Genomic DNA, 21,273 nt, shown 5'->3' on the forward strand with positions numbered 1-21,273 from the left:
CCCCGCCCCCCGGAGCCCGGCCCCGCCCCCCGGGCCGCCGCGCAGCACGCAGGACGCACGGGGCGTCGCCCGGGTGGGCGGGTTCTAGTGACGCGACCCGACGGCGCCGGGAGGCGGCGCGCCCCCTCGGTGGGGGCGCCCGCGGCTCGCACGCTGTGCGGGGCAACATGGCGGCCGCCGAAGTATTAATTTTGCCGAGGAAACCTAAGCAGAAAAAGCGGAAAGTCTTCCCAGGAGAAGATGTAGCAGAGATACAACATGCTGAAGAATTTCTTATCGAACCCGAATCCAAGGCGGCTCAGTTGGACACATCTCAGTGGCTCCTGTTGCTCAAGAATTTTGAAAAGCTCAATGTAAGGAGCACGCACTATACACCCCTTCCTTGTGGTTCACATCCTCTGAAGGGGGAGATTGGGGACCACAGCAGGACAGGCTTCATTAATCTTGACAAGCCCTCCAATCCCTCTTCCCATGAGGTGGTAGCCTGGGTCCGACGAATACTTCGGGTGAAGACGGCGCACGGTGGCACGCTGGATCCCAAGGTGGCCGGCTGTTCACTCGTGTGCATAGAACGAGCCACCGCTTGGTGAAGCCTCAAGAGTGCAGGCAAAGAGTATGTGGGCATTGTCCAGGCTACACAGTGCTATTGAAGGGGGGACCCAACTTTCGAGGGCCCTAGAAACTCTGACAGGTGCCTTATTCCAGCGACCCCCACTCATTGCTGCAGTAAAGAGGCAACTCCGAGTGCGGACCGTATATGAGAGCAAGATGATCGAGTATGATCCTGATGGAAGATTAGGAATCTTTTGGGTGAGTTGTGAGGCCGGTACCTATATTCGGACGCTGTGTGTGCACGTTGGTTTGTTACTGGGAGTTGGCGGTCAGATGCAAGAACTTCGGAGGGTTCGTTCTGGAGTCATGAGTGAAAAGGACCACATGCATGACGTGCTTGATGCCCAGTGGCTGTATGACAGCCGCAAGGATGAGAGTTACCTGCTGCGAGTTGTTTACCCTTTGGAAAAGCTGTTGACTTCTCATAAAAGGCTGGTTATGAAAGACATTTTCATGAATGCAGTCTGCTATGCGGCAAAGATCATGCTCCCGGGCGTTCTCCGATATGAGGATGGCATCGAGGTCAACGAGGAGATCCTCGTCATCACCACCAAAGGAGAAGCAGTCTGCATGGCCATTGCATTAATGACCACAGCAGTGATATCTACCTGTGACCATGGTATCGTAGCCAAGATCAAGAGGGTAATCATGGAGAGAGACACGTGTCCTCGGAAGTGGGGTTTAGGTCCAAAGGCAAGTCAGAAGAGGCTGATGATCAAGCAGGGCCTTCTGGATAAGCACAGGCAAGCCCACAGGTAGCACACCTGCCACCTGGATGCAGGAGTATGTGGACTACAGCGACCCTGCAAGGAAAGAGGCAGTAGCCAAGGCAGGAACAGCTCCATAGGAAGTCACCGAGGTGGTAAAATCCCCCAAAGTGGCTGCCGAAGTGGTGAAAGCCCCGAAGCAGAAGCGAGACAGTGAGAGTGATGAGATGTCCTTGCAGCTGCTCAAGAAGGAGAAGAAGAAGAAGGCCAAAGCTGCTGTGGAGAGTGTGAGTGAGCCCACAGACAGGGACAGTGACAGCGCCAAGAAGAAGAAAGGAGGAGAAGGAAGAAAGAAGAAAGAAGAAGAAAAAGAAAAGTGGAAGTGGTTTTGGAGTAGCGGATGCCAGCTCTGGCACTGTGCCCCATCGGGAGGAGAAATTAAAGCCTTACTGAGAAAAGGTGACTCTTTTGTTCTTGAGGGAACGGAACGCAGGTCCCAGGAAGCATGGAGAGTTCTGGGGCACCTCAGCTGCTCCCTGAGAACTCGGTGAGGAGTCTTGCTGGGAGAAGGTTGTACTTTTTACTTAATAAGTCTACTTAAAAAAAAAAAAAAAAAAAGATTCATTTTCCTCATCTGTAAAAGGGGGAGAATGACTCCCTTCCAGGATTTGTTCTGAGGTTAGAGATCAAAGATGTGGTCCCCAGAGAGCCTAGTACACTATGACTCAACGTGGCCTTATTATACCTGGAACTTTCTCCTCGTTTCTCATCTTGTTAATGGGGGGCTCAGGTGCTTGCATTGACACAGAGGGCAGGATGGGTACAGTTGAAGAGTAATTGCAGTTAAAGCCAGGATAAAGAGTATCAAGTAGTTAAGCCCTTCAGGGGGAAATATTAAAAAAATGTTTTTTGGGGCAGCTCGGGTGGCTCAGCGGTTTAGCACCACCTTTAGCCCAGGGCCTGATCCTGGAGGCCCAGGATCGAGTCCCACGTGGGGCTCCCTGCATGGAGTCTGCTTCTCTCTCTGCCTGTGTCTCTGCCATTCTCTCTGTGTCTCTCATGAATAAATGAATAAAATCTTTTTTAAAAATGTTTTTTAAAATATTTTGTTTTTAAGTGGTCTGCGTCCAACATGGGGCTCGGCCTCACAACCCTGAGATCCAAGAGTCACACACTCCACTACTGAGCCAGCTAGGTGCCCCACTAATTTTTTCTTAAATGAGAACCTATGCCTTGGGTCACAGAATGCACAGGGTTTTTTCTTCCAACAGGAATTGTTTTCTTTGGTCACAGTGGAAACAGCTTTGGTGCTGAGCACACTCTTCTGTGATGCACGTCAGGGAACTGGGTAGTCACTGCTCTGAAAGCAGTGCCTGCAGCACACTTTGTCTTTGGTGCTTTGTTGTCTGGGACCCCAGCTGGTGAGCTCAGAGTGAAGGGATCCAGTTCCACAGGCCAGAGCCTGCCTCACAGTGTGGGAGAGAGAGCTATAAGGCCAGTGGCTGTGGGGTGACAAGTGCATACTTGGTAAAAAAAAAAAAAAAAAAAAAAAAAAAAAAAAAAAAAAAAAAAAAAAAAAAAGCCATGTAGGGTACTATTTCCTGTCTTTGCCAGGAAAATTACATTGGAAGGGGATATAAAGTTCCAAAAGTAGAGCTTGCGTGGTAAGTAAACGCAATTAAAAGTGGGAGCTTCTTCCCTGTAATCAGAGAGCTCTCTTAAGGCTGTTCCCCACAAAGTCACACACCACAACCAACCGACTGAAAGACATATCTGATAGATCACTAAGTATACACTGTATTTATATTGTGATAAAAACTCTTGCTATTCTTTTTAGGCCTCTCAATGGAAGAGAACATTTTGTACAAACATTCTCATTTCCATTCCCAACCTTAAATTTTTAAATTTTATGTTTAAAATTTTATTGTGGTAAGAACACTTAACATGAGATCTACCCTCTGGGCAGATTTTTAAGTGTGCAATCCGGTAAACTACAAGTGTAGTGCTGTAGAGTAGATCCCTAGAACTCCCTCATCTTGCATAACTGGACTTTTAAACCCATTGATTAGCCACTTCCCGTTTCCCCCTTCTCTCAGGCCCTGGCAACCACCATTCTATTTCTTACTTTTACAGGTTTGACTATTATAGCTAACTCACATAAGTGCAGTCATTCAGTATTTGTCCTTCTGTGTCTAAGTCTCAATTTTTTTAAAGTACCATTTTTTTCCTGATAATATAATACACCATCATTGCAGAAAACTTGGATAAAAAACAAAACAAAACAAAACAAAAAATCCCACAGCTCAAAGAAAACCTTTCAAAACATTTGGGTATGGTTTAAGGTTGCCCACCTTATGAAATTACCCTACTTCAAGCCCTCTCCTCCTCTCCCTCCTCCCAGATGTTCACGCTCAATGGGCTTCTTTTCCTTCCACATCAGCAAGCTCTTCTGTGGCAGGGCCTCTGAACATATGGGGCTCATCCTGAGGCAGAAGAGTGTTCCCTGTTCCCTAATTAACCCCTCTCACCCTTCAGATTGTATCTTAATCATCACACCTTCACAATCCTCCCCTGATCCCCCTAGCCACTCCAACACTCATCTGAACATACATAATTTTACCTTGTTATATCCTCTTTATGCACCTTGAATTTTTTTTCCTTTATAGCATTTGGCCAAGGTTGTAGGCATATGCCTTATTTGTTCAATGTTCATCTCCCAACATAATCTCCAAGAGGGGTACACTGTGCTTTTTGGGCGCTCCAATTTATCCAAAGCACAAAGTACCATGTCTTACCTATAATAAATGGAATAATATATACAAATTTACCTCATGTCTTTTAGTAGCTTTACAAATCTTTAAGCATATTTTTGATGATTGTTTGAGAGAAAGTTTCAATACATATGTATTAGTTTCCTGGGGCTACCATAACAAAATACCACAGACTGGATGACATAAACAGCAGAAATTTATTTTCTCACAGTTCTGGAAGTTAAAAGTCTGAGATAAAGGTGTCAACAGGCTTGATTTCTTCCAAGGCTCTCTCCTTGGCTTACAGATGGCTACCTTCTTGCTGTGTCCTCACATGGTATGTCCTCTGTGGGGGCATATCCCTGGCATCTCTTTATGTATCCAAATTTCTTTTTCTTATAAGGGCACAAGTCAGACTGGAGTAGGACCCACTATAATGGTCTAATTTTAACTTAATCTTTAGAGGCCCTGACTCCAAATATAGTCATCTTCTGATGTACTCACATAAGGCTTCAACCTATGAATTTCGGGCAGGAGAACATAATTCAGCAAAAAACAACATACAATGGATGGATCCAAGGAGGGGAATATTTTAAGCCTTCTGACACATATTACCAACAATTTTCTAGGAAGGATGTACATTTGAAGTCCTACCAGCAAGGAAGACTGTGCTTATCTCCTTGTACTTTTGCCAGTGTTGGTACCATTAAGTAACATTTTTTTTTTACCTGAAAGGCAAAAATTGTATATTATTTCATTTTCTTTTTTTAAATAATTTTATTTATTTATTCATGAGAGACACACACAGAGAGAGGCAGAGACACAGGCAGGAGGAGAAGCAGGCTCCATGCAGGGAGCCTGACGTGGGACTCGATCCCAGGACTCCAGGATCACGCCCTGGGTCGAAGGCAGTTGCCAAACTGCTAAGCCACCCGGGGATCCCCATATTATTTCATTTTCCATAGTTTTTGACTGCTAATAAGCATAAAGAATTTTTACCCATTAGTATTTCTTTTTCTTTCATTCATTATGTATTTATTCATCATATTTTTTTAATTAAGATTTTATTTTTATGTAATCTCTACGAGGGATACTATGAAGAGGGAACTCAAGGGGCAGAAACTCACAGGCGATGTCTAGGCTAACAATATAAAGTAGGAAATCAGATTAGAGCTACAAATTGAAGCCTGAGGATGAGATACTTTGGGAGACAGTGTAATGTGAGAAAGGAAAGGAAGGGAAGGAAGACTGGTTTAGAACTTGGAGGAAGTCCGGTAGATATGAGCAGCTAGAAGGAGGGAGAAGTGAGCAAAAATGTCTAAAACACAGTGGCAGGAAGATGGCCCTTGAGGCTGCAGTGGTAGATGGCAAGGGAAGATTGTTTCCAGGGGGGCCACATGGGCTCCTGCACTGAATTCTCCAGAATTATTAAAGGCCAAAAGTGCACAGAATTCGGCAACACTGAGTTCAATATTCTGACCAAAATTGATCTTGGGAGCAAAAGCTAAATTGGAGTGGGTTGGGAAGTGAGAAGAACTAAGAGAATGTTTCTTTCAAGACTGGTTTCTCTGAGCTGTCCCTCCTTTGATTATTTTCCAATTGTGATCTTAACATTGCCGTTATTGTATTATATGACCTCGGCAGTTGCCAGTAGGAGTGTAACATATACTTATTTATTTTCAGGACATCTAGTAAGCATTACTAATGTGTAGCAAATATTTTTTTTTTAAAGATTTTATTTATTTATTCATGATAGTCACAGAGAGAGAGAGAGAGGCTCAGAGACACAGGCAGAGGGAGAAGCAGGCTCCGTGCACCGGGAGCCCGACGTGGGATTCGATCCCGGGTCTCCAGGATCACGCCCTGGGCCAAAGGCAGGCGCCAAACCGCTGCGCCACCCAGGGATCCCAGTAGCAAATATTTTTAAAGTTTTTTCAGCTTACCATTAATTTTGTTTATATGGCTTGTGATGCAAGTTAGCTTTATTTTTACGTAAATTAATTTTTTCCTTATGACTTTTCCCATTGCTCTTTTGCTTAGAAATTCTTTCTTCATATAGGAATCACATAAATATCCACCTTTGCATTATTTCTTAAACATTTATGGCTTCATTAAAGTTTTTTTAAAATATAATCTTGGAATTTATTTTTACATATCAATTTAAGGCGTGGAATGTTTCATTTCATTATTCTACCCTAATGGTAGAGGATGAACCAAGCTAGTCTTGGGATGTTCTACTTAATGTTTTAAATAATTGGCTCTATTTCATTGTAGAGGAAGGTCCTATTGATCAAAAAGGTAAGATTTCAGTTCAACATGAGATTGTTTAGTTGGTAATGTATGTATATTCAGTCCCTGTGCAGTCTCTTTATATTGCATTTTTTTTTAATTCTATATTCCCAGTTTCCTGTGTTTCCCAGAATCCCATCATCCAACAGCCATCCCAGAAGGCATTCTCATGAGGCCCAGGGATTTCAATGCCATTCCCACATCCCGGATTACAGAAAATTCTCAGCAGACGAGTCACGCAACGAGCCGCTGGAATCAAAAAGAAGATCCCATTCCAAAATTCAAGCATTTCCAGAGTCTTTTGAGCAGCAATTGTGCTTTAGAACCAAACGCTCTGCATCTTTGGTATGTAACAGAATTGTTGAATATTTAACCACTTTAAAAAGGGAAACCCAATGGATTCTTCCTCCCCAACTTTGAGGAGAACAAATCTAACTTCTTCATTTACAGCTTAGTGATAAGGTCTTTGACAAATGACAGTTTTAGATAGCCCAGGTGTGTATACATTTTTAAATTATTTTTATTGGAGACCCCAGGTGTAGGAAGAATTCCTGGAGGGCCAGAGGCAGGATATTTTTGTTACCGAAGTCTTCTGTTTTTTTTTTTTTTTTTTTTTTTTTTTTTGAGACAATTAGAAATAATTGTGACTTGTTTTTCTTTCACTATTTGAAGAAGGGGGAAAACTACCCAACTGTTCCTATCCTTTCGCATTTAATCCAGCAGCAAATAGTGTATGATGGTAGCATGTTCCCTTGTACTTCTAAAAAACATGCAAAAGGAATTATCCAACTGTCTAGTAAGTATTGAGGAGTAGGAGCTGTCCAGGCATTTAGAATGGCCTGTGGGAGTCTAAGTAAAGCACAAAGGAGAGCAAAGGAGAGGACAGGCATGGAACGGGGGAAGAATAGAAACTCCACTGATGATGCCAAACTCAATACATAAAGTAATAAACTAGAGACGGATTAATTGGGGGATAGTTTTCAACTCTACAACATGTTCACTGAGTGTCCTTGAACAAAATAACTTCTTTGTTCTGGGTTTTTGTTTTTTTGTTCTATTTTGCAAAACAGGAATAATCATGCGGCTCTGCCATGTAGTGGGCAGAACAATAACTGACCAGGTGTATTGCCACCTGCTTCTTGAGCTGTGCTCTGTGAATGTACAGAGGAGGACATGTGGCTGCTTCCTGCCTCATTGCACATCTGAACACAACACCTTCTGCTTAGCAGTGACTGCTGTTGGGACTGTCACCATGCATCTTTGCCTCATAGGTGGCACGTCACTTTTATCAGAGAGTGACTCTGCGTATGATTCCCCTTCAGTAGAGGAATAAAGAAGGAAGAATAGAAAGCAGCTGTCACTTATCATTTCTAAATCTTATTAAAAGTTACTGTTTTATCTTTTTCCTTATATCGTTTTTTTAAAAATATGGTTTCAGGGGATGCCTGGGAGGCTCAGCAGTTGACCTCTGCCTTTGGCTTAGGATGTGATCCATGTCCTGGGATCGAGTTCCACATCAGGCTTCCCACAGAGAGCCTGCTTCTTCCTCTGCCTCTGTCTGCCTCTCTCTGTGTGTCTCTCATGAATAAATAAATGACATCTTAAAAAGTATGGTTTCAGACTTAGAATGGTAGCGAGAATAGTATAAAAAATACACTTCATTTAGATTTCCTCCAAGTTAATATGGTATATTTACTTATATCCTCTCTCCCCTTCCAAGCCCCGAGACAAGGGCAGGAAAACATTCTGTTACAGAAACATGGTATAGTAATTAAACTCAGGAAATTAACACCAATACAATACTTTTATAACTAAGTATTGACCTCATTCATATTTTGCCAGTTGTTCCAATAATATTTTCTATAGTGAACTTCCAGATTATGTAATGCTGCTCATTTTCACATCCCTCTAATTGATATTTATTCTGTAAACAGTTCCTCAGTCTTTCCATGTCTTTCATGATACTGACCTCTGAAGAATACAGGCCAGTTATCTTTTAGAATGATGCCTAGCTTGGGTTTATCTGGTATTTCCTCATGACTAGATTTAGATTATGAACTTTCAGCAGGAATATAGCAGGAGTGCAAGAATTCTTGTTTTAAAATTACATGTTCAGGGATCCCTGGGTGGCGCAGTGGTTTGGCGCCTGCCTTTGGCCCAGGGTGCGATCCTGGAGACCCGGGATCGAATCCCACGTCGGGCTCCCGGTGCATGGAGCCTGCTTCTCCCTCTGCCTGTGTCTCTGCCTCTCTCTCTCTCACTGTGTGACCATCATAAAAAAAAAATTAAAAAAATTACATGTTCAAGTCATTAATTATATTAATTTGGGAGACATAGCTGCCTTGAGTTTTTTCTGGAGCAAGTTATGGGATAAATGTATTTTGAAAAAAATTTTAATCTGAACTGTTCTTTTTCTGAGGTTCTCAGAAAAAATTTCACATAACAACACATCTTATGGAACAGCTTATATGATGCCATTTGCTAATATTGTAAGCCCTAACAGTGTGTAAACATGAAATCATTTCTCTTATTTAAAGAGATACTCACCACCTCATCCCTAAAATATCAAATATGTTTGCTAATATTTCCTTTCTTTTTTTTAAGATTTTATTTATTTATTCATGAGATAGAGAGAGAGAGGCAGAGACACAAGCAGAGGGAGAATCAGGCTCCATGCATGGGTGGGACTCAATCCCAGATCTCCAGGATCAGGCCCTGGGCTGAAGGCGGCACTAAACCATTGAGCCACCCGGGCTACCCTAATACTTCCTTTCTCAAGCTCTTCCTTTTGAGTGCCGAGGCAATCAAGATAGCATTTTCAATTTTTTGACTCAAGAATTCTTTTCACAGTTACATATAGTAGCTAGAAACCTGCTAGGAATTTATAAAATCATTAATTTTTTTCTTATTACATATATAAACTATAGGATAAATAATTTTATTAAATATTTTATTTTATATCAATTTTAAAGAGCTTTTTATAAAGCTTATCCTAATGTAAAATTAAAAATTTAGAACATACATACACTTTAAAACTTGTTCTTACTTAGAGACTGACATAGTTTTCTAAAGCTAACTACACTGAAAAGTATATTTTTATCAGCAAATCTAAAACTGATTTATATTTTGGTTGGGGACCAAATGTTAAGTAATATGTAGATTAAAATTTCATATCTTTTAGCATCAAAAGGATCCAGAAGCTAATTTTGTGATCTGATCATGACCAACAACATTAAATTCTTTCATTTTGGTATTGAAAACCTCAATTGTCTTATTTTGAGAATTTTTATGTTTTATTTCTTTTTTTCTTTTTGAAGATTTTATTTATTTATTCATGAGAGACACAGAGAGATGCAGAGACATAGGCAGAGGGACAAGCAGGATCCCCATGGGGAGCCCAATATGGGACTTGATCCCAGGACTCCAGGATCACGACCCGAGCCAAAGGCAGATGCTCAACCACTAAGCCACCCAGATGCCCCTACATTTTGTTTCTAAATAATGAAATAATTAAAAAAAAAGATTTCAGTTCACTATTTACAATCATTTTTCAAATAGTCTTTATTCCCAATAAGGGAAAAGCCATTACTTTGTTTTGAGAAGGATCATCACTATTTTTTCTCTCTTTTATACCATTCTTATAAGCATTAGAGATATTCATGCCTGCTACATATGAACTTTGATCAGACCGCTGGATCTAATACAACTGCTAGGTCTAATGAAAATAATCTGGAAACACATTTACAGAATGAGCACAATCTTTAAGTTTCTCTTAACTTTCATCTCAGCATCATCATTTGTTTTGCTTTGTGACTCTGGCCCCTATAGATAGAAATGAAGCCATTTAGGTATAAAAAAATTTAGCACTGAGGAGTAGCTGACACCACCGTAGTAAACAGACACCCTCATAACTCGGCCTGCAGGGTTGAGTCGTGATCTTGCTCATCTCACTGCCACTCATCACAGTGTATGTTCACTTGATAGACACTCAGGCATTGCCCAGCGTTTCCAGTTCCAACAGAGGAGGGGGAGAGTGATGGTGTTATTTGTTATAGGAGTGTAAGTAGGTGCCTACTTACATATTTATCAATGCCATTCTTTGGTTGGTAATTCCTTTGAGAGACACTCTTTGACCATGGAAACTAAAGAAGGCTTCCCCGTTCCCACCATACATCCCTATCACCTCACCCTGTTTGCTCATTATCAGTGCACTAATCACTATCTGTGATGTTCTTATTTCCTCTTAGGCTTAGTGATGGTCTGTCAGTGTCCACCAAGGTGAAATATCGAAAAGTAGAGTTTCTTTAGTTTGTGCTGTACCAGCTGGGGAATGTGGTTGGATGTCATTCCTCAACACTTCATTCTTCACATAGTCCTCACATTAAAACTTAGTGCAAACTCTACTGTTAATGTAATTTAAAGAAGTAGACACTGGGGGGTTAGAATCATTCCAAGTATGATTCGCTTGCCATGTTCCTTTTCAGAAAGCACCAAGACACTATTAATTATATCACATTGTGAAATCACATCCCTCTATATGTCAGAGTTGTGTATGGGTGGAGTTTCCCCCATAGACTGTTGCTGACACCCCAAGGCCCCATCCCTTTTATTTATAACTAAAGCTTTTAGCAACACCCTTGGCCTTCTGCTAATTTATTATGAGAAACTACGATGTGGAAGTCTACTAAGTGACCAGGGATTTTTTCATTTCTGATAGGATAAATGTGGCACGTCAGTTGTTGGCACATTTCTACCCTTTTCTGACCTTTGTCTTTCAGGGACCGGAGAGCAGAAGGGAGAGAAATGAAAGGGAATGCCTGAGGATGGAGATAAGATCTCAAAAGAAAGTAGAGGAAAAAAGCAGCTCTAGGAAGGACGAACACGGAGAAGCATGCATGCCCCCCTTGTTTGAAAAAGAGTCCAAATAATATTTTGTTTCCACATCATTTCTACAGATTCTACTGTGTTTTTTGGGTTTCAGAACACCAGGCCAGGGGGTGGTAGCTGTGAACGAGTGTCCTCAGATGCTGAGTGACCACTGGGTGGGGGGTGGGGAGTGTGATCTGCTGTGTTGTCTTTTTATGGGAATAAGGAGAAGAAAAGGTATTTTAACAGAATAAGTGATTCTTAAAAATGTAAAGAAAGATATTGAAAGAACCACCCACCCATCTTCAGTAACTCTTCTTCCACATTAACCTTGCAAATAATTTAAAATAAAAGTCATTGGTGTCACTCTAAGTTTACTTCTTTATCAGATGTAATTATGTAAGTATGTCTAACGCCATCATTTAATGAGACCTGATAATTAGCATGCCAAGCACTATGCTGAGTTCTTTAATGCCTTACCTAAAAGAATCCTCCCTACTCTGAAGTGGGACCTATTCCTCCCCCTTGCTAGTTGAGGAAATGGGAATTTAGACACGTCCCGGAGCCCATCAGTGAGGTGTCAAGAGTTAGGGCCGGAGCCCAGTTCATTCTGGCTCATGTTCCTAACCTGAGGCAGGATCTTCATTTCCTTTTAGCACTGGCTCCTGACTTGGTGCGTGTGTGTGATGTGCATGGAATGAGTGGATGTGAGTGAGAAAATCAGGAGCTGGGAGCAGCTTATGATTTTGATTACACGGGTGGAGACTGATTTTCTGAGGTCAGCTTTATGCTCTGGGCTTTAACTTTATGAGACCATATTCTTATTTATTTATTTTGTTTTATATTGAGACATAACTGACATAGAGCATTATATTAGCTTCAGGTGTACAGCATAATAATTTGATATTTTTAATATGTGGTGAAATTATCACCACAATACGTCTGGTTAACATCCACGAATGTGCATAGTTACACGATTTTTTTCTCGTAATACGAACATTTAAGATTTACTATCTTAGCAACCTGCAAACATACAATAGATTGTTACTAATTATAGTCACCATGTTTACCTTATATCCCACGACTTATTTAAAATATAGAGAATGCTTCATGAATTTGTGTGTCATCCTTGCACAGGGGCCATGCTCATCTCTGTATCATTCCAATTTTAGTATATGCGTTGCTAAAGTGAATGTTTCCTTTTTCCCCCTTAATTTTCAGCTTTATTGAGGTATAATTGACAAATAAACTGATATATTTTAAGTTGTACAAACATGATGATTTGACATATGTATGCTTTGTGAAATGGTTACTGTAATTGGGTTAAATAACACATTGAGGCCATGTGCTATCACTATTTTTCTTCTCTAGAAGAAAAGATACTATAACTTTCCCTATTTATCCTATTTTTATACTGAAGTATAACTGACATTTAACATTATATTAGTTTCAGGTGTACAACATAATGATTTTGTTTTTGTATACTTTGTGAAATGATCACCAAAGTCTCATTAACATCCATCACGACACATAGTCATAAAATCTTCTTTTTCTTATGATGAGAAAAATTTTTCCCCTTAAAAAAACCCCAGTTTTATTATGGTATCATTAATATCCTAAAACTGCACAAATTTAATGTACACAATTTGATGAGTTTGGACATACATATGCGCCCATGGAACCATCACCACCAATCCTCAGTTCCTCTTCTTTACTCCTCAGGAATGCTCAGAAGCATGGCATATCTTAATTACTTTTACAATTCATACAAGTCCTCTCTTTTTTAAATTTTTATTTATCTATGATAGTCACACAGAGAGGGATAGAGAGAGAGAGAGGCAGAGACACAGGCAGAGGGAGAAGCAGGCTCCATGCACCGGGAGCCTGACGTGGGATTCGATCCCGGGTCTCCAGGATTGCGCCCTGGGCCAAAGGCAGGTGCCAAACCGCTGCGTCACCCAGGGATCCCAAGTCCTCTCTTCTTAATATGGATCCCTTTTTTCCCCCAAGTAGGCTCTACGGCCAGCATAGAGCTGGGGCTTGAACTTACTACCCTGAGATCAAGACCTGAGTTGAGATCAAGAGTTGGATACTTAACTGACTGAGCCACTCAGGCACCCCAGTATGGATCCCTTTTTGAAATTACTTGAGGCAAAATTAGTATGTTTGAGAAAGTTTTCCTCATAGTCAGGTATGATGAGAGCTTTTAAGATCTACTCTCTTAGCAACTTTCAAATATGAAACACAATACTATTGATTGTAGTCATCATGCTGTACATTACATCCCTATGACTGTTTTATAACTGGGAGTTTGCACCTCTTAATGTCCTTCACCCATTCCACTCACTCCTTTAGCCCCCGCTCCTCTCAGGCAACAACCAGTCAGTTCCCTGTATCTAGGAGTTTTGTTTTATTTGCTCATTTGTTTGTTTTTACATGTAAGTAAAATCATATGGTATTTGTCTTTCTCTGTCTCACCTATTATTCATTTAGCATAAGGCCCTCAAGGTCCATTCATATTGTTGCAAATGGCAAGATTTCATTGTTTTGCAGCTGAATAAGTATCCATTCATCTATCAATGGACACTTGGGCTGTTTCCACACTTTGGCTATTGTAAGTAATGCTGCAATAAACATAGGGGTTTTGAATTAGACTTTTCATATTCTTTTGTAAAAACCCAGTAGTGCAATTACTGGAGCATATGGTAGTTCTATTTTTAATTTTTTTTTCTATTTTTAATTTTTTGAGGAACATTCAGACTGTTTTCCACAGTAGCTGCATGAGTATGTATTCCCACCAACAGTGCATGAGGGTTCCTTTTTCCTCCACATCCTTGCCAACGCTTGTTTTTTTTTTTTTTTTAAATCAATGTGCAGAAATCGATTGCATTTTTTAAATTTTTTTTATTTATTTATGATAGTCATACAGAGAGAGAGAGAGAGGCAGAGACACAGGCAGAGGGAGAAGCAGGCTCCATGCACCGGGAGCCTGATGTGGGATTCGATCCCGGGTCTCCAGGATCGCGCCCTGGGCCAAAGGCAGGCGCCAAACCGCTGCGCCACCCAGGGATCCCGCCAACGCTTGTTTTTTGTGTTTTTGATATTAGCCATTCTGACAGGTATGAGGTAACATCTCATTGTGGTTTTATTTTTTATTTCAAGTTTTTATTTATTTTTTAAAGATTTTATTTATTTATTTATTTATTTATTTATTTATTTATTTATTTATTTATTTATTTATGAGAGACACACTGAGGCAGAGAAATAGGCAAAGGGAGAAGCAGGCAGGGAGCCTGATTCAAGACTCCATCCCAGGACCCCGGGATTACACCCTGAGCCCAAGGCAGATGCTCAACCACTTAGCCACCCAGGCCCCCTTTTATTTCAAGTTTTAATTTAAATTCCAATTAACGTATGGTATAATATTAGTTTCAGGAGTAGAATTTAGTGATTCATCACTTATATACAGCACCCAGTACTCATCACATGTGCCCTCATTAATACCTATCACCCATTTAACCCACAGCCCTGCCCACCTCCCATCCAGCAACCCCCAGTTTGTTCTCTACAGTTAAGAATCTGTTTTATGATTTGCCTTTCTCCTTTTTTTTATCCCCCCTATTTTGTTTCATTTCTTAAATTCTACACGTGAGTGAAAGCATATGATATTTGTCTTTGACTTAATTCACTCAGCATAATACACTCTGGCTCCATCTCTGTTATTGCAAATGACAAGATTTCATTTTTTTGATGGTTGAATAATATTCCTTTATATATATGCCACATGTTCTGTATCTATTCATCAGTCGATGGATATTTGGGTTCTTCCCATAATTTAGCTATTATTGATAATGCTGCTGTAAACATCAGGGTGCATGTGTCCCTCAAATCAGTACTTTTGTATCCTTTGGGTAAATATCTAGTATTTATAGCAATTGCTGGGTCATAGGGTAGTTCTATTTTTAACTTTATGAGGAACCCCCGTCCTCTTTTTCAGAGTGGCTACCACAGTTTGCATTCCCACTAACAGTATGAGAGGCTCTCTTTTCTCTGCATCCTTGCAAATACCCGTTGTTTCCTGTCTTGTTAATTTTAGCCATTCTGACAGATGTGAGGTGATATCTCATTGTAGTTTTGATTAGTCTTTCCCTGATGATGAGTGATGTTGAGCATCTTTTCATGCGTCTGTTGGCCCTCTGGATGTCTTCTTAGGAGAAATGTCTATTTGTGTCTTCTGCCCATTTCTTAACTGGATTAGTTTTTTGGGTGTTGAGTTTGATAAGTTCCTTATAGATTTTGGATACTAATCCTTTATTAGATAAGTCATTTGCAAATATCTTCTCCATTCTGAAGGTTGCCTTTTTGTTTTGTTGAGTGCTTCCTTCTCCGTACAGAAGATTTTATCTTGATGAAGTCCCAATAGTTCAGTTTTGCTCTTGTTTCCCTTGCCTCCAGAGATGTGTCTAGCAAGAAGTTGCTACGGCTGAGGTCAAAGAAGTTGCTTCCTGTGTTCTCCTCCAGGATTTTGATGGATTTTTGTCTCACATTTAGGTCTTTCATCTATTTTGAATTTATTTTTTTATGGTCTAAGAAAGTGGACCACTTTTATTGTGGCTTTGACGGCATTTCTCTGATCGTGAGTGATGTTGAGTGAAAATTTTCAATTTTAATGCAACTTGTACCTCCATCCATTTTGGATTGGCACCTTCATGTAGGTTTTTAATGCAGTATGATGCTTTTTCACACATGTAAAAGATGATTGTTCAGCCATTACCTGGTGCTGTTTGACTGTTATTTGTCATCACTGAGGGGGAGAATAGGGCCTGACCTGACATCAAGATCTGTATTCTGCTGTAGTTGTGAAGAAAATAGTTGTTTCCCTACCCTTGCTTCATATATTTTTCAGTCTTGTCAATGAAGTTTCAGATTTGGGGATGGTCTGCTGATAGAATATAGAAAAGTCTGGGGAGAGGTGGCCCATCCATGGGAAAAGGAGACCCCTGGATGGAGTGGCTGGCTGGCTGACACAGGTTCCCCTCCCTAGACTCAAGAATAGCAATACCTGTAAAAATCATGGTTAGGAATTTTGTAATATATTTCCTCAAACTGGAAGGAAGTCTATTTTCAACATATTATCAGGATCATAGCATGTGGAGGAGGGGGCACTCTGAAAGGGAAGTTGTCAGCTGATTGCTTTTTGCTAATATCATAAAATGACACTTCCTAGAATAAAAATACAGATAAAGGAAAAGAGTAGAAATTAAAACCTTTTAATCTACCTACTCAGGGATATACATGGTTAATACTTTGGTGTTTGTCCATCCAGAGTATTATCTGTATATACACACACACACACACACACACACACACACAAACTTTTTTCAGACATGAGGTCATTTCAGTTAACAATCAAACATTAACATCCTTTCCAATCAGTAGGTCTAGTGCATAATTTTAATGATTCCTTTCCTACAGCTTTTAAACATGCTTGAGATCCTTCGATCTTCTCTCATGATATACCAATAGGTATCATCCTTGATATCCCATAGTTACCATTTTAGCTGGTAACTATCTTCTCTTTCATAGAAAACTTGGATTTATCTACATTTGCTTCTCAGTGTTCAGTCTGTGGCAATTTTCAGTCTGTAGCGTAGGATAGATAGAGGCAGTCCACCTGCTATAGGAAATGTTTTCATGAAAGTCACCCACGATCTCCTTAGTGCCAAATTCTGTGAAAATAGCCCTCCGTCCCTTCCTTACTTTCTGGCAGCATCTGACACTGCTGTCCACTCTGTCCCTTTTGAAGCTTTTGCTTTGGTTCTTGTGACCTATATCCTTTTGGGTTTCCTGGTGCCGTGATCTCTCCTGGTTGGTCTTTGGTGATGGATCCTTATCCTGTGAATGCTGGTTTTCCTCTGTACTCTGCCTGGGCACTTCTCTCACTCCTTATTCCCTCTGGGGAATTTCATACATTCCCGTGGCATCAGCTATGTACCTACATGAGTAAGATCCCCAAATCTATCCTGTGGTGCAGACCTCTCTCCAAAGCACCACACTCACATACACAGCTGGCCCGTGGACATAGAATTGGTTGCAGATTTCGCAGGCATCTCAAACTCATATTTTAAAAGTAAGCTAAGCTTTCTTGCACTGTCTGTCCCCAGTCTGCCACTCCTCCCGTATTCCCTATCTCAGTGAATGGTAGCATCATTTGCCAGTTGTCACATGAGAACCTGGTTAGGTTTGAAGCCATCTTGCACTCCTCTCCTTCTCCATCCAAATAATCATCAGCTTCTGCCTACTTTGCCTCTAAATATCACTTGGATTCACCCAATTCTCTTCATTCTCGTTGCCACTACCCTATATCAGACCCATTATAACTTATATTTATTCCGACAAAAATGAGGATATTTTGTATATATTTTGGTTAAATAAAATATATTATTAAAATTAGCTCTGTCTGGTTTTCCCTGTTCTCAATGCGGCTGCCAGGAAATTTAAACTTATATATATGTCTCATATTTCTACTGGACAATATTGACCTATATACACTCAGACTAACTCTCAAGCTTCTTTTTACTTGAACTTTACTTTTAAGTTCTACTCAGTTTAGAGAGTATCAACATTCAATTAATTCGCAGTGTGGTTTTGAGTTAGCTGGCCTAATACTAGTTAAAACATTATATCTCTCTCTTTCCTTCCTTCTTTCCTTCCTTCCTTCCTTCCTTCCTTCCTTCCTTCCTTCCTTCCTTCCTTCCTTCCTTCCTTCCTCCCTTTACAAATAAAAACGACTCTGTCCACTCATATTCTTCTCCGTGTTATAATATAATTCAGGTAGTTTTTATCATATGATGTAATGATTTCATTACATGTCTGTTTTTCCATTATACTGTGAACTCTTAGTCTCTTAGTAACAGGAGCCATGTCTTAATCTTCTTTGCATTCCCAGAGTCCAGCACCGTGCATAGTAGCACCCATACATATACATGGTTTGAGGGTATGATTCTAAACAAGGCCCTAAAACTTGAGTTCCTTCTGCCTATTTTAGGTAAGACACTGTTATACATTACTCTCTCAGAGCCAATATTTCTTCTTTGAAATGGAAACTGTTTTTTACTTATAAAAGTAATACATGACAACTTTCAAATAATGCAGAAGCATATAAAACAGAAAATGAACAAAAAGAACATGGCACTCCTCTGGGAAAGCCCAGGGTCAGAACTATGAACTTAATACAGTTCAGCGTCACTGGCTTACTCTACTCTAGGGGGCAGGCTTGAGCTGACGTTGGGACAGATAATGCTGGACGCCGAGAAGTGTGTATTTGATGACAAAACCACTACCTTTACTTTCAAATAGAGAGAACTATAGCATTTCTTATCAAAACCCTTGGAGGTTGAATTAAACAAAATAAATAGTGGGTAATTTTTATGACATAATATATCTAAAGGTACATGTTCATGAAGGAAGGTGACACACTATGGGGCACGAAAGGAAAAAGAGGGCTTAATATACTGCGCAGATGATTTGCATTTGGTACAATCAGAATTTTTAAACTGGTGAGGAGGGACTGTAAATTCTAATTTTCTCTGTCTTTGGAGTTTTAAATATACTACTCTAACTTTGGATTATATATTTCTATTTCAGCTAAATTTCTGCTGTAGCTTTGCAGCCAGTTACCACGTTAATTGGCTGAGCACAGTTGTGACCCATCTACACATATGGGGTGTGAGGCAAAAAAACAATAGTGAATGGGAACCCTTGTGCATTGTCGATAGGAATGCAAATTGGTGAAGCCACTATGGAAAGCAGTATGCAGATGACTCAAAAAATTAAAACAAACAAACAAAAAATTAAAACAGATCCACTTCTGGGTATTTATCTAAAGGAAATGAAAACACTAACTTGAAAAGATGTCTGCATTCCCATGTTTATTGAAATATTATTTCCAATAGCCAAGACATAGAAGCTACCTGCGTCCATCAATGGATGAATGGGTAAAAAAGATGCACACACACACACACACACACACACACACACACACACACACACTGGAGTATTATTTAGCCATCAAAAGAAGGAAATCTTTCCATTTTTGACAACATGAGTGGGTCTTGAGGGGTTATGCTAAGTAAAATAAGTCAGACAAAGAAAGTCAAAAGCCATATGATCTCATTTACATGTGGAATCTTAAGAAACAAACAAAAAAACCCCAAAGCCCCTGAACTCATACATACAGAGACCAGATTGGTAGTTGCTAGAGGTGGGGGTGAGGGTAGTCAAAAGGTGCAAACCTCCAATTATAAAATAAGTCACGGGGATATAATGTACAGCATGGTGACTCTAGTCAGCAATATTATATTGCATAGTTGAAAGTGGCTAAAGAATAGATCTTAAAAGTTCTCATCACAAGAAAAAGAATTATAACTATGTATGGTGATGAATGTGAAGGAGACTTATTATGGTGATCATTTCCCAGTATATACAGATACTGAATCATTATGTTGCATATTTGAATTAAACATCATGTTCTAAGCCAATTATCTCTCAATAAACAGCCATCTGAACAAAAAGCAGTAGTGAACTGTGAAACCCCTCTATTTTACCCAGCCTCTTTCCCCCAGCTTATATGCATGCATGTGTGCCCCGCAGGTCTTGAGTGGCTTAAACCCAAAGCCTAGTCACACCTTGCCTTGGCTCGTGATCTCTGAGTCTCTTCCCAGCCTACTCATTGGATTCATTTGCTCATTCAATGAAAAACTTTTGACTGCCAGTGCTGTGCTGGGGATACACCAGTGAGCAAAACATAAAAGCACCCAGTCTTCCAGAAGCTCACATTCCAGCGAGGAAGGCAGGTAGTCAACAAAAATCAACACATCACTTCCTCAGAGATAACTCTTAAAAACACATGATTGTGTCAGTCTCTAGCTTGAAGACCTTGCCAGGCTCCTCACTGTTTAGAGAATTTAATCAAAACCTTTTAGCACAGCATCAAACGCCCCATCCAGCTGCTTTCAGACTTTAATGAAGAGGACATTGTCTCAAACTCTTCTTTCCTCCTTCCCTCCCACTTCCTCCCTCCACATCTTTCCTCACTGCACATATTTTCATTGCTATTATGTAAATTGCCTTCAAGTGTTTTGGTGGAGGGCTAAGTGCAAACTAATGAAGTGTTCATAATGACTATTGTGTCTATTTGTTTGGATTTTCCGTTTGGGATGGGCACTGGTTAGCCATTCATTAAGGGGTAATAATAATGTTGTGCTGGTCCTGAGCCATTTTAATACGATTACAGAGTCAGCCAAGTGCTTTCTCAGGAATCTCTCTTCTTATCTCTGAAATACATCCATCACCTGTCATTAGTTAATATGTGTTTCAAGCCTTCTCACTATGTCCTTATAAACAAGTGGCTTTATTTTCCCCTCCATTTGCAAACATAGTAAGATAATGAGTAAGATAATGACAAGCCACCATTTCCAGGAAACTGCGGAAGCAAATAGGGAAAAAAAATGGGGGAGAAGTCAGAGAAAGAAAATCAGAGGACTTTTAAACATCATATGATAAATAAGTAGTAGGGATATAATGCACAACGTGATGGTTATAGTTACCCTTGCTGTATGACATATGTGAAAGCTGCTGAGTAAATCCTAAAAGTCCTCATTACAAGGAGAAAACAATTTTTCCCATTTCTTTTTTTTTAAATTTTTATTTATGATAGTCAGAGAGAGAGAGAGAGAGAGACAGGCAGAGGGAGAAGCAGGCTCCATGCACCAGGAGCCCGATGTGGGACTCGATCCCGGGTCTCCAGGATCACGCCCTGGGCCAAAGGCAGGCGCTAAACCCCTGCGCCACCCAGGGATCCCCTCCCATTTCTTTCTATTGTATCTACATGTGATGGTGGATATTAGCTAAACTTTTTGTGGGAATCACTTTACAATATACATAAGCCAAATCTTTATGCTGTACATCTGAAACTCATCCAGGGATGTATGCTGCTTACATCTCAAGAACAGTGGGGGAAAAAGAAAGATCATTTGATCTGATGGTCT

General features: G+C 40.3%; 2 protein-coding genes and 1 non-coding gene across 6 annotated transcripts in view; 2 read left to right on the top strand and 1 right to left on the bottom strand.

Annotated features, from left to right (window-relative positions):
- LNP1 (leukemia NUP98 fusion partner 1) overlaps window positions 1–11,596 on the top strand; it is a 42,321-nt gene extending 30,725 nt beyond the window's left edge. For all 4 annotated transcript variants that reach the window (XM_038582607.1, XM_038582605.1, XM_038582608.1 and 1 more), the window contains exons 3-4: window positions 6,473–6,703; window positions 11,137–11,596. In XM_038582607.1, the coding sequence (XP_038438535.1) occupies window positions 6,473–6,703; window positions 11,137–11,286 (381 nt within the window). In that variant the 3' untranslated portion in view covers window positions 11,287–11,596. The remainder of the gene's footprint in view (window positions 1–6,472; window positions 6,704–11,136) is intronic.
- LOC102152908 (H/ACA ribonucleoprotein complex subunit DKC1-like) lies at window positions 89–1,980 on the top strand. Its single transcript, XM_038582604.1, is given in 3 exon segments — window positions 89–629; window positions 631–1,353; window positions 1,355–1,980. Coding segments are annotated over 3 exon segments (1,290 nt in total). The 5' UTR covers window positions 89–167; the 3' UTR covers window positions 1,460–1,980.
- A 720-nt stretch (window positions 11,597–12,316) lies between the features above and the next one.
- On the bottom strand, window positions 12,317–12,420 carry LOC119867389. Its single transcript, XR_005383470.1, has one exon. It is a non-coding gene; the product is annotated as a U6 spliceosomal RNA (small nuclear RNA).
- Between the last annotated feature and the right edge of the window lie 8,853 nt (window positions 12,421–21,273).

Source organism: Canis lupus, chromosome 33 (genome assembly GCF_011100685.1).
Source record: "Canis lupus familiaris isolate Mischka breed German Shepherd chromosome 33, alternate assembly UU_Cfam_GSD_1.0, whole genome shotgun sequence".
In the NCBI taxonomy this organism is placed as follows: domain Eukaryota; kingdom Metazoa; phylum Chordata; class Mammalia; order Carnivora; family Canidae; genus Canis; species Canis lupus.